This window comes from Danio rerio, chromosome 4, assembly GCF_049306965.1.
Source record: "Danio rerio strain Tuebingen ecotype United States chromosome 4, GRCz12tu, whole genome shotgun sequence".
Lineage (NCBI taxonomy): Eukaryota > Metazoa > Chordata > Actinopteri > Cypriniformes > Danionidae > Danio > Danio rerio.
In genome coordinates, this window is record NC_133179.1 from 43,784,382 (window position 1) to 43,798,609 (window position 14,228).

At 36.4% G+C, this 14,228-nt stretch overlaps 2 protein-coding genes across 3 annotated transcripts in view; one reads left to right on the forward strand and one right to left on the reverse strand.

The window, feature by feature from the left end:
* Window positions 1-14,228, reverse strand: part of LOC101883766 (uncharacterized) — a 291,682-nt gene that overhangs the window by 55,418 nt on the left and 222,036 nt on the right. The window lies entirely within an intron of this gene.
* LOC110439479 (NACHT, LRR and PYD domains-containing protein 3-like) overlaps window positions 7,161-14,228 on the forward strand; it is a 136,622-nt gene continuing 129,554 nt past the window's right edge. The window contains exons 1-2 of one of the 2 annotated variants that reach the window (XM_073947395.1): window positions 7,161-7,237; window positions 12,456-12,567. In XM_073947395.1, the coding sequence (XP_073803496.1) occupies window positions 12,524-12,567 (44 nt within the window). In that variant the 5' untranslated portion in view covers window positions 7,161-7,237; window positions 12,456-12,523. Of the gene's footprint in view, window positions 7,238-12,430; window positions 12,568-14,228 lie in introns of those variants that run through there. The other variant, XR_012402182.1, reaches the window with a different exon arrangement.

Here is a 14,228-nt window from a genome sequence, read left to right on the forward strand (position 1 = left end):
CTTTATAAATGAACTTTCTATTATGCCATCATCACTTAGTACTTTGTCAAATTATAAAGCCACTAAAGTAGCTTTTTCAGTGAATTCTGTACCCTATAGCCCCTTCACAACCATTTGAATCTTTATATTGTATATACTTTTATCATTTAATTTATATATATATATATATATATATATATATATATATATATATGTATGTGTGTGTGTGTGTGTATATATTGTTTTAGCGTCAAATACAATTGTCATTACCACATGCTGCTTTTTTCTATATTTGTTTCTGCCTATTGTTGAAATTGTAGTACTTCATGTTTGTTTATGCATGTAAGGCCTACTTTGTATGTGAATTTATTTTAAACATTTAATAAAAAAAAAAAAACAATCATAAAAATATTATATAGTATATAATCCCAAGACGAGGCAGTGGCGCAGTAGGTGGTGCCACTGCGTCGTCACTGGTTCGAACCTTGGTTCAGTTGGCGTTTATGTGTGGAGTTTGCATGTTCTCCCTGCCTTCGCGTGGGTTTCATCCTGGTGCTCCGGTTTCCCCCACAGTCCAAAGACATGGGGTACAGGTGAATTGGGTAGGCTGAATTGTCCATAGTGTATGAATGTGTGTGTTGATGTTTCCCAGGGATGGGTTGCAGCTGGAGGGGCATCCGCTGTGTAAAAACTTGCTGGATAAATTGGTGGTTCATTCCGCTGTGGAAACCCCGGATTAATAAAGGGACTAAGCTGACAAGAAAATGAATAAATGAATATAATCCCAAATCCTATTTTTGAAAATGTTGGTGGTATAGAGTTTCTTTTGAAGTGTGACTTTGAGATTAATAAACTCATATTAGGCTGTCTACACACACACATACACACACCACTTACAGACAGTACACAATATAATCAGTGCACATGAACAGTACAATATGGATTGCATATTAACAGATAGCTGAAGTGCTTCAGTAGTCTGTTGAGTACTGGAATTAGCATGTAAGCTAACAAATCACTCATGTTCTCATTCACAATAGCGACACTGGGTTTCCCATAAACAGATTTATTTTTGGTAATGTGGGAATTTTCACATGAACATCTCTTTAAAGGAAACTAGTTGTCTACAGAAAGTTTGTCTTCATTAAGAAAACTTTTTCCTTTTTTAAATCAGTCCATCAAAAATCAATGTGTAGTGTTTTGAAACCAAAGTATTTATTACCCACAACACATCAAGATTTTATCAAGTCAAAATCTCATAATCTGACACAAATCTGATGACTTTTTGTCGTTTAAAGAGGTCTTTAAGGAGTCTGCATCAGTCAGTCACTGTCATTGCTTTATCCTAAGTTCACACCGCATGAGTTTAGCCAGAATTTATTTGCTAACAAGTTTTGTGAAATTGCAGACGAAAGCCCACAACTGGAGGCAAATTGGTTTGTTCACACGAGTGACAATCAAATGGTGTGAATTATCAAAAAAAAAAACAGTCTAAGGGTGTAGGACAGTTTCTTCTTCCTAATCTTTCTAATTCTCTTTTCAGTGCCGACCATTTGATGTAAGTGTGCAATGTGCAAAAATATGGTTATCGGTTCATAATAAAGTTGAAACACATATTGAGTTATTTTGCTTTTTTGTAGCCCGGCAGCAACTCTTACAACCTGGTCCTGGGCTGTGACCCCTGATCTACACTACAAAACAGTTACTGAAAATCTTCACCACTTTTCAGTTATTGAGTTTAAATCTTCAGGTTTTTAAAGGGTTTCATTATCAGTAATTTGATGTTGGTATTTGGTATTCAAGAGTTCATACTTGTTTGGCATGCTGTCCGGGGAGAGAGCCCTAAGCTCTGCTGGACAAGGCCTCATTTTGAGCACTCTGCTCTCCATTGTGAATCTTCATGTGAGTTCTCATGTGGGCTTCAAGGTTGCTATTTTGCTTAAAACTCTTTCCACACAGAATGCAAGAGTAAGGCCTCTCCCCAGTGTGAATTCTCATGTGCACTGCCAAGTTTCCTGATTGAAAGAAGCTTTTTCCACACTGTTGGCATGCGTACGGCCTCTCTCCAGTGTGAATTCTCATGTGCGCTGCAAAGTTTCCAGTAGTATAGAAGCTTTTTCCACACTGTTGGCATGTGTAGCACCTCTCTCCAGTGTGAGTTCTCATGTGGACTGTAAGGGTGCCATTTTGCTTAAAACTCTTTCCACACTGAGAACAAGAGTAAGGCTTTTCCCCAGTGTGAATTCTCATGTGCGCTGCAAAGGTTCCACTAGTATAGAAGCTTTTTCCACACTGTTGGCACGTGTACGGCCTCTCTCCAGTGTGAATTCTCCTGTGAAGTGCAAAGTTTCCTGCATGATTGAAGCTTTGTCCACACTGTTGGCATGTGTACGGCTTCTCTCCAGTGTGAATTCTCATGTGGGTTTTAAAGCTTCGTTTTTGACCAAAACTCTTTCCACACTGTTCGCAAGTGTAAGGTTTCTCCTTAGTGTGAACTCTCATGTAAACATCAAAGTTTGACTTTTGACAGACACTCTTTCTACACTGTTTACTGCTGAAATTACACTCAGATTTGGATTTCTGAGGTCTTCTGCATGAAGTCTTTTTAGTCAGTGTGGGTTTTTCATCAGCTGTTATTTCTTGGTGTTGCTCTTCCATTTTATTCCATTGATGAGTCTCTTCTTTCAGCACCATCAGGTCTTAAAACAAAGAAAAGTGAACTTTAGTATGAAGGCACAAAGCAACAAGCATGAAATTGATGTTTCACCCAAAAATTAAAACAACCTAACCATTTACTCTCCATCATGTGGTTTTAATCATTTCCTTTCTTCTGGAACACAAAGTAAGCCAGCGTTATTTACAATCCTTTTTTTCAGCAAAATCAAGAAACTCAAAGATTTAAAACCCCACGAGGGAGAGTAAATGGTGAAGCTATTATCATTTCTGTGTTAACTATCCCTTTAAAGGTTTCCTATTATGAACCTTTTTTTACAAGATGTGAAATAAGTCTTTGGTTTTCCCAGAATATGTCTGAAGTTTCGGCTCAAAATCAGATCATATACCTTGCAGAATATATAATTTTGGGGGTCAGAGGAAAACCAAGCTCTTTTTGTGCCTCTGGCTTTAAATGCAAATGATCAAATGCACTCGCTCTAGATTACTTCTGTTGTGCTTCCTCGTGTGTCTTCCACTCAACATTTTTACCTTGCTTGGAAGACCCGATTGAGACAAATCCTGCATGTTCATAGCAAGTACTCATAGTTCATGCTCATATTAGTGAGTTTGCATTATTGTATATCATCCAGTGTTTAAAATATATGCCAGATAAGTTGGTGGTTCATTCAAAGAATGAATGAACTTGTGCAAATACTTAATGCCATTTTTGCTGTAAACTGGAGTGATGAGGAGATGGCAAGATGACATACTTTGCTACTTGTTTTCATTCATTTGTACTTTTGTCTTTGTTTTCTTGTCTTTGTGCATGTCCTGAGGCTTAGCTGAAGTCCTACATGATGACATTTTATACCCGACAAGATGCAGAAATGCTATCTAAAAAGGTGACCGGCCGTTTGTCCAATCAGGGACAGTGGCAACGTAAATATACAAATAATAATGTTAACCCAGGGTTTGCAAATGTGAACTGTCTGTTAATGAACACCCAGGATTATATTTTAACCCCAGGTAAAGCATGAGCAGTATGGAACATGATTACAGATAACTCAGGATTCTGTTCATCCAGGGTTAGAATGACCCAGGGTTAACAATTTCAAGTGTGAAAAGCCCTAAGAATACTCTGCATCAGCTCTCTGGATAACCAGAGTACAATGACAAACAGCGACAATTGTCAATCATGTCATAGCAGTGACCTGGGGCCCGTTTTAGAAAGGAGGTTAATTAAAAACTATTAACTAAAACATTTAATTAATTAAGAGGTTAATTAAAAAAATATTTTAACCTTGAAATGAAAGAAACTCTGGGTTTTCAGTTTCAAAATGGCAGGTTTGTCAAACTGGAGAAATCAGGGTAAGTCAAGCCTGTTTCTGAAAGAGAGGTAACTTTAACTCAGAGTCAGTTACTGTGGTCACTTACTCTGTGAACCTAACCTGGTCAGGAGCAGGTTTTATTCTCTGAACTCTGAGTTTCTGTTGGTCTCCTCCTCTTTTTTTTTCTAAAGATGAAGCGGTATTTCTTGCCTTAGCCTTACCTTTCCACCCATCTAAAAATGTGCATAACTGAGCAGGATAAACTTTTATTTGATAGAATCGATGCGGCCAAAAAAAAACTACAATGAAAAAAAAACTATTATACATTAATACTTAACCTTTACAGTATTATTGTATAGCATCTCATGTAGCAGTATGTGAAACCCCTGTAATCCACTGTATTTGGAAGGTATGTCGGTTGATTGTGCTCTGTTTTATAATGGATTGCACTGCGGCTTGAGTGTCTCGCTCTTGACATGCTGGATGCTGCTGTTTTGTTTCTAGTTTTGTTTTGTTTTCAGTTGTTATGTTTCTAGTTCTGTTGTTTCTAGTTTTGTTTTGTTCTATTTGTGTTTTTGAGTTGTTTCTTTGATTTTTTTTGTTTTGCTGCTTTTGTATCAGTGTTTTGCTTTTTGCATATTTGTTCTCTTTGATCTTTGTTTCTTTTGCATATTTACAAAAATAGGAAATGTAAAATAAGTGTGACTGCTTTGCTTTGCTTTAATTGCTGCATTTGTGGTGCTTTGTCCTGTTCTAATATTACGACCTTGTGCTTTACACTGTGATTAGCTGTGGCCTGTCACCTCCGTGCCCTTGAGTGGCTGGTAGCCGCTCTCAGGTAGTCTCTCATTTTGATGCTTCTGTGAGCCCATTTAATATATGTGCTTGTTGTATTTCCTTAATGTTTTGACATTTTCTAATTGTGGTTTTGCTTCTTTTCCTAGGAGCTGGGGTGTCTAGTACAGGCAGTCTGGCCACTGTGTGGCATGACTATTTTTCTATTAATTAGTCTTTTGCCCACTTGTTTGCATTGAAGTTCACTGTGTGGTGTTTTAAATCAAAGTGTGCAAGTGTGAATCAGTGGGTCATTTTTGGGCCCAGTGCCTAGCCTGCCCAACTGTGGTAAGCCTCAGCTCCTCTGGTTGGATGAGGATTTATCTTTTTTTGTAATTGCCTCCACTAGTGCCTTTTTAAAAAGAGTGCATGTGCCTGTCTTTTAATATTTGTGGTCCAAAGATAATTGAATTGTAATAAAAGAAACCCTATTTTTCTATATCCACGTCTCATTGTCTTTGCTAGAAGTATGAACCTGTATTTTATGTCCCAGCAAATGTACTGGGTGTCGTAGTAGAGCTCTAATTGCAATAGTTTGTGTTAATTTGGCTTTAGTGTGCCAGTTATTGTATTGGTCTTGCGACCAACAAAAAGCCTTATCCCCCTGCGCGCCACATATATTTTAAATGTCAGGGTAAAAAAACAAAACAAACCAAAAAATTCCCTTAGAACTAAAAAATTTTATTTGAGAAACTTTTAAAGTATTTTGGAGCAGTAAACATGTCAGGCAAGATTATTCTGATGAATCATTGACAGTGTTGGGGAGTAACTAGTTACATGTAACGCCGTTACGTAATTTAATTACAAAATAAAAGTAACAGTAATTAGTTACAGTTACTAAAAAAAATATGTAATTAAATTACAGTTACTTTTGAAAATGTTAAAAATTACAAATGGGGTTACATCTAATATTTTTCTTTAAATCTCTGTGATATGTTGAATAATATTAATCTATTGCTTTGCCTGTTTTTGATATGCACGATGGCTTCTGCTAAGGCCATTTATTCAACTGCTGATGCTTTTGATTTGCGGCGCAACCACGGGCGTAAATCACGGGGGGAACATGTTCATTGTCCTCCTCACCAAATAAAATATATAAATATATATATATATATATATAGAAGCACAGTTGAATGAGAGGCCCGTGGAGAGAAAGCCTTCAGCTCTGGGTCAGCATCACTGTTGCAGATGCATCTTTCAACGCCTTATAAACACATTGACAATAAATTAATTAGCTAAGCAAACAAAGTGCTGTACTGCAGGCTACTCCAACATAAACACATTGCTTTGCTTCTAATTACTCAAATGATCATGCTTACTAATTTGAAAGTTGACAAATATAAAAGAAAAACAAGTTGTCTTACCATGTACAATTCTCATTTTCATCAAGCTGCATCTCCGACTAATCCAGGAGCATGTATTTCACCATTTTTACATCAGCTTTTGGTCTTATTGGATTCATTCCATTTTACACACAAATCAACCAAAATAGCAATGGGAACTTGTGAACCTGATATGCTGATATTAATGCAATAATATACTACGATGATGATAATTTTCACCAAAACTAACAACCAGTGCTACTCTGCTTCACTGTTAACAGCACGCGCCTGTCAGATGAGTCCCCTTTCTGATGTCACCTGGGTGGTTTAAAAAAAAAAAGCGGATTTTCTGGAAGTGGGAAAACAGACTCTTTTTTTTCATATTTGTGCCCCTGCGCTTCGTACAACATTTTTATATGGTATTTTATGGTATTATAGAGTATTTTCACAAACAATTCTACCTTTTTTAAAATAGTTTTTTAACCTACAATATGCTCTTTAATATTTGCTCTTTATATGAGAAATAGGCTATAATGTTTAAGCGGGCCTAAATGCATCTCCCGAATATCCTACTCAGTGATGCTGAACTGTTTGCCTTCTTTAAGACTTTCTATTGTATCAATTAGGCTAAAACTGCATGAAATGATATAAAAGAGAAGTGCGTTTGGTAATGCGCACTGAGATGTGTGATGCACACAAATCTGTGCTCTATTCCGAATTAGCTTCTGTTTCATCTAATGCAGCTTTAATGGTTTAAAACTATTACTTGTGTGTAGAAGTTTAATAAATTAATTTAATCTATTTTGGAATAAGGCTGTAACATAAAAAAATAAACAAAAAATTGAAAAATTGAAGCGCTATGAATACTTTCAAGATGCACTGTACAAAACTTACAGTACTTTTCAAAGTATTAGAAAAGGTTTTATAAAACTACAGTCTTTTTTTAGGTCTACATGGATTTCAAGAAGTGTTCCAATGTGGTTGTGGCAGTAATGCACCTTCCAAGTTGAGTTCCTGAAAGGCAATAAACCAGGAAGAAGAAGAAAAGGAAGAAGAACTGAAAGAGTCAAAGAGCTCAGATTGTGTTTCTGCTGCACAAGAGCTTCTGTACTTCTGCATGTAAGTTTGATACTTCTACCATTATGTTTATTTGTGGAAATGATGAAGGGATTTTAAACGTGTAAGAGTGATTTGATTTAAATGTCTGTCTGATCCTGATGCTCAAAGCCTCAAACACTGTTTAATCATGGTGTAAAAACATGGTCATTTCAACACTGTGTCTGAACACTTTATTTCTTAATGCTATGAAAGTGTTTTTAATCATTAAAATCATGCTCACTCGATAAATCAGCACAAAATATGACTTTAAATGTACAGTTATGAAATTGAAAGAGAAGTTAAACTAGCCCTAACAGTTAAAAAGGAAGAAAAACTGCTGATGTTCCTTAAAATGTATTTGTCAGCAGACGTTTTTACTGCCAACTAACAAACTAAATATATAAACGAGTAATTGGCTTAACCTGATCTTATCTTAATAAACTATACATATATCATACATCAAATGTGAAATATGAGGTGTCAGAGGTCTGTATAGATCCGTGTAACGCTTTGCAGTGCTTTGTTCAATCCACACCGTCAAAATTAAACAAATGAAAAATGCATTTCTAACTTCCATTTTCCATTTTTCTAAGTACTTCAACAACGGATAATTGTCACTCGGTTTAATTTTTGATTCTACAAGTTTGTGTTGTTGCATTTAAATCTGATCTCAGAACAAACTTTAAATAATGACACATTATTGTGATTTTCCATTTTTCTTTTATGCGCTCTTAGTCGGACCGTACCATTGCCGTCGGAAGGGTGTGGAGTTCTGGATTAGTGCGCAAACCAGTAGATACCGTAGTAAAATAACACACTGTCATGTTAATTTTGACATTCACGCTTTTGCATTGATTTTGTGTGTAATCTACTCGTGCGAATACTTAATTCATGCTGTTAGTGTAAATCCAGCATAAGACCAGTCACCAGCAAAAAAAGAATCAATCTGACATTGAAATATGATGACATTTCTAATCTGTCACTCATACACACAACATGTAGCAGGGTGTCCGCGGGGTCTTAAAAAGTAATAAAAGTTAATCAATTTAGAGGAATTTAAGGGCCTTAAAAGTACTATATATGCTATTTTGCAAGGTATTACGTTTTGTATAATTTTGAATGATGTAATGGATGGTTGTATGGGAGTGACTGAACTTAATCTGCGAATATTAAGATGTATTTTATGAGATAGATAAAATAATCCTGCTGCTGTTTTCACTCTTCTCTGCTTTGTGTAGAGTGTCTGTGACGGATGTTTTTCACTGAACTCATGATGTGCAGCTTCCTTCAGAAACGAAAGTGATAGTGCTGAGTTGTTGTGTCTCCATTTTTAACATAATCCATCATTTACAACGCAGAACAGCTTCAAATCTTTAATGTCTTGACAAAACGTGTAAGGTTTATTAAACTGAATGGATGATTATTTTTTAATCCTAATCAAACAGAGGATGGCTGTGATTCTTCATTTGTTTACTAGCGATGAACATAGAGGTAAAGTTGGTTTTATATTCGCACATTCGTTCATTTAGAAGTCTCTATATTGTTTAACATGTTACTTTGAATATTCAATCTGAATTAGCATGCAAGTATGACTTGAAAACAACACACTGTTAAAAATTGTCCCTTTAAAAAACAGTAAAATACTGGCAGCTGCAGTTGCCAGCAATGTACTGTCATTTTACAGTATGTTGCTGTAAAAATACATGGACTACATTGATTTACACAATATTCAAGTGAACTCATTCTGCTCACTGAAAGCAACTGCCTCAACTTGGTCAACTGCTGAATGAGTTTATGAAGTAATGTGCTATATATGCTTAGAAGCATACTTATAATGATAACTTATTTTAGTTAATTAGAAAAGTTTGGTTTAACTCTAATGTCTTATTTTTCACAACAGCACACATACATGTAAATCTGGAATCACCAGAGAGATTCTGACTGCATCAGCAACTAAACAGCCGCTATCTTTAAATAGAGAAACATACAGAATAACATCAGCAGTTCATTGTTCATCTTTAACTCATACACTGGCTCTACTCTCCTCCACAACAGTGACACACAGAAGAAATTAGCTTCAGGTTTTACAGTAAAATACTGTTTTTTCCTTGATTTAACGGTAATCTACTGGCAGCTGTGGTTGCCAGCAATCTACTGTTTTTTTACAGTCTATTTCCGTAGTGTAAATTAACAGTATATTACTGTTAAAATACATTTTACACTGTGTTTTTACCTCTCACACCTTTAACCCTTTAAACCCCAGAGCATATACTTCAGTTTTTATTGAAGTGTCCACACTACTGAGTGTTCAAGAAACATGTAGCAAAGCTGAAGTAAATTCATTAATTAACTGACTAATTAAATGATAATTGAGGATTAACAATGAACAAATGAAGAAATACTGAAGGGAAAAAACAAGAACAGAACATACAAAACTTTAGTCACAGCTTTATAATGAAATAACCTGAAGAACAACAAATGATTAAATCATTTAAATGATCAGCGGATGATTAAACAACTCTACAAACATCATCACCAGCTACACTTATTACTTAATACATGTATTTTTGTATAACATTTACTAAAGTTCTTCTTGAGAAAAAGTGAAAGTTTTACGTCACCATCATGGAGAACAGAGTTTGCTTTAGTTGGGCTCCCGTTTTCTTCCGCGAAGCAACCGTGCCTGGAAACTCACCTGGTGCGATCTGCTCTCTTTAAAATAAACTGGACAAAAGGTGATGCTTGTGAATCTGCAGACCTGCTGCTTTGAAGAGCTCCAGATTTAAAATAAATGTTTGGTTAACTTGTGATCTGGGACCTTTAGCCAGGACAATTAAAGAAAAGTTTTGTTCAATAAAAAGAGCATGTATACAGCTATATTTAACTTATTTTGACACATTATTTAAAATTTATGGCTGAGATATAATTATGTATTTTTGTTGTGGTCAGAGATACAATTGGTAAATGCTTAATTTTTAGTCCTGAAAAGTCACGTATAATAAAAACTGATTGCAGTGCTACACAGGGCCGGAGTGGGACTCCTTTTCAGCCCTGGAGTTTCAAGCCTTAGACCGGCCCACCTCAGTTCACGACTGACTATATTAAAATAAGGTCATACCAATTCAGTTTCTAATGACACGATCACGTCTTTTTCAAGGACACAGCTGCTTTTAAGATTAAAGGGGAGCTGAATCTCCAACACTATTCTTTACAACAGCACAACGTCCTTTCCTGCAATATCTGAATATATATTCTGTGCTAAATTCTTTATAGATATCCAGTCCTTTATAACGGTGGTCACACAAAAAATAAAATATGTACACCTATATAAGTAACCCAAACAGTATTACATGTCTTAGCACTAAAAATGAAAATAAATGACTAGAAATGGTGAGGTTTGAACTCCGGTCAGCGGCGTCATAATGAAATGTGCTGACCACTGGACCACAATGGCTTAAGTATTTACTCTCCTTTTTAGATTTCTGATCAAGGTATGTCAGATTTATGTAAGTTTTTCTCCTTTGGTTTGGCTCATTTCCTAAAACAGAAATTACATTCTCAAAACAACATGGACAAACCTCCAAACCACTTGGCAATTGTTCACAACAGAGCTGAATTTCTCATTCATTTCATCACATTGCAAATGTCTAAGTACATCTTTGCAATTGATTAAGTACAGATAGATGACATTTAGCACAGTTTCCAAGTGAAGAGATCTAGTTGATCTAAATTGATTGGTAATTCTCAGTCTAATGGTCTTTCTCTCCAAAACGTGTCGCGTCATTTCATTGTATAAGTCATTGCACAATTGCATATAAGTCATGCACAATAGTCTGTTCAATTGTCCAAATCATTCAAGACCATAACACCATGAGCACCATACAGCAGGTGAATGCTCGGAGCATTTGATGACAGTTTATTACAGCTCTCTACTCTTTTTGCACTGATATATGGAAGATGCTTTGTGTGTGCTTGATCATTACAATAATAAAGGAGTGACCGTTTCCCTGGCAGTATGAGTGCAATGTGTGACGTCAAACCTTATGAGGCTACTCGTATCTTAAAATCCTGTTTCTGTTTTCAGTTTTATACATTGTCGGCTGGACAAAAACAGTACAGTGAGCATTGTCAGTGAAGGACTGGGCTGAGACTGTGAGGTGGACATGAGGGATGTTTTAGTGGTGCTTTGCCATGATGACCAAACATCTGAACATTTCGACTTGCGGTGCTCACACAATGCTGAAGGGACGAAGCGTTTTGGGGGCACTGACTGTTTAAATGAGAAGATCATTTAGTTTCGACACACGAGTGAACTGTTTTGGGAAAGATATGAGCTTTTGTAAGTGAGCTGTAGTGTTTTGCCAAATGATCTTAGAGTTTTGAGAATGTCATTTCTGTTTCAAGAAAAGAGTCAAACCAATGGAGAAACACTGTAATCTAGTGAATCAGCAGATCTTCATTGAGCAGCTGTAATATTCATTAATAATAATTATTCAAAGTCTTTTACTGAGGTGTCGCTGTTTGGGGTGGAATGATGTCACGTCATTAACCTGCAGGCTGCATTTTGCTTGCGGGGCTTTGAGAAAATAAATAAAAAGAGCAGAGCTGCGGCAAAATAATGAATAAAAAGAGTGAGGCTGTGCTCAAATAAATAAACAAATGAAAAAAAGTGCAACTGCTGAGAGTGCAGGCAGCTAGAGACACCGGCCCTCACGGCCAAAAAACATACCGGCCCACCGGGAATTCTCCCGATTAGCCAATCCGGGCCTGGTGCTACACTACAACTCATTTGCTCACGCACATCAAGCAAGGTCATACACAACACAGAGAACAGTGAAATGCATGAGGACATCACACAACATCTAGATCAAGTCATTTTAGCATGTCAAAGTCAGATTTATGCATATAAAATATATTCTCCAACAACAAAATCATGGCTAGTGAAAATGGTGAATGGCTAGTAATGTTGGAGATCTACTAGCCAAAGTGGCTGGTGATGAAAAAAGTTAATGTCAAGCCCTGTGTGTGTGTATATATATATATATATATATATATATATATATATATATATATATATATATATATATATATATATATATATATATATATATATATAATTTCTGCTTGTGAATGCTGTGACATGACTATCGGGTCTGTTTCAGTGCGGTGTTGTTAGTGAAGTGAGCATTGATTGCTATAAAGTGTGCTGTTCTTCATCTCAGTATATTGTCATCTCCAGGTGATGGTCAGCGGCTGATTGTTTCCTCAAAGCTCTGCTAATGTCTGCATTGGTGTTTTAGCTGCAGTATGGCAGAGGAGCGAGTAAAGGACTCTCTCTCAGAGAAACACAGGTATTGACTCTGTTTTTACACCATTATTTCAACACTTTCTCTGAAGAACAAACACCAACAACAATGCTCTTATTTGTGTTGCTATTGCCTGATCAAATGGTCAAATGGGGGTACAATCTTCTTCTTAGCTGGTTCTTGGTGAAAAATGTTGGAGAACTACTGGTTTAAAGCCTGTTGTGTAGAGGTACAATTTGTCATTTGACCGTTTGTCATCAGTTGAAGTGCGAAAATGCTTAGTTTATATGGAGTGAGAGAGACCTTTGCACTCGTGTCTTGACATGTCTGAGAATTTTAAAATAAGCCCCTCAGCTGTCAGAACACAGTAAGTGTATTTCTGCACACTCACTATAATCTGCTCTTTCACTCCACTGAACTACATATACAATGCAGAAACCATTCAGCTCAGGCTGATCCAAAGGGTTAATGCTGAATAGAGGTAAAGCTGGTTTTATATTCACACATTCAAACTTTCCCCTTAATAATATAATTTCTTTAAAGTATTATTTGCAAACAGTGAAATCATATTAGCAGCTAATGACTATCAAAGTACAACATTGTTCACAGTCAAATAAACAGTGTTGATGTTGTTTTCAAGTCATGTTTGCATGCTAAATGCAAAGTAATGCAATCGAATATTCAAAGTAACATGGTAAACAATATAGAGACTTCTAAATGAACGAATGTGTGAATATAAAACCAACTTTACTTCTATTAATGCTGACATCTGATGATCAACAGTTAAAATTCTTTCCAACAGCACCAATCAAGACTGCATGATCAGATGCTGATATTGCTTCATTATAGGAAGTCATTGGGGTAAAAACAGCCACAAGCATAACAAAAGGGTGCTACATTTGAACAATACACACAGATTAATACAGATATACATGTTAGTCGGTGCCAATAGCCTAGTGGTTAAGTGCGCTCATATATATATACACTAGATGTCGCCTGGCCTATTGTTGTCTATTGGACGAAATGCGTCAAGAGCGCCGCCATCTTGGTACAGGGTAGCGCTCCTTTGAAATGAATGCGCGACCAAGGTACAGTGGAGGACTGGCCATGCAAAGCCAGCGATATACACATATATCTGTGATCGGGAGTTTTCCTGGATGTTAGTATGTAATTTTTTTTTCTAATTACGAAAATTATCACTTTTCTACATTGATGGATCAGTGACTGCACTGGCATTCCTGACAAAAAGCTTGTGTTTGTGTGTACAGAAATGTACTATTCACCCTCCCTATTAAATTTAATCTAATCATGTCCTGAAACACAGCTCCTCTCCTGCTTTCACTTCTCATACTGACGGAGAGAGCGATTCGTTTGTGAATGAATCCCCCAAACCACTCTTTCACTAACGTTAGCCGACAATAATACAAGTGTCTGGCAGCACAGCATCTCGTTTTCATATTTCTTTTGCATTGTTTGCTGATTTTATTCAACAAAACTAGCATAAGCCGAGTGTTTAGTGCGAGTTGGAGCTGCTTTGCCGTATGGTGAATGCAGTAAGTGACTGTTATCATCAATACGTGACCTGATTAGCACAAAAGTTCAGAACATACAAAAACAGAAAAAAACATAATCTTACATATGTAGACAGCGCTAAAGTCCAGCATCTTCACGTAAAAACACTGTCTTGACTAGTGCGGTTGAATGAC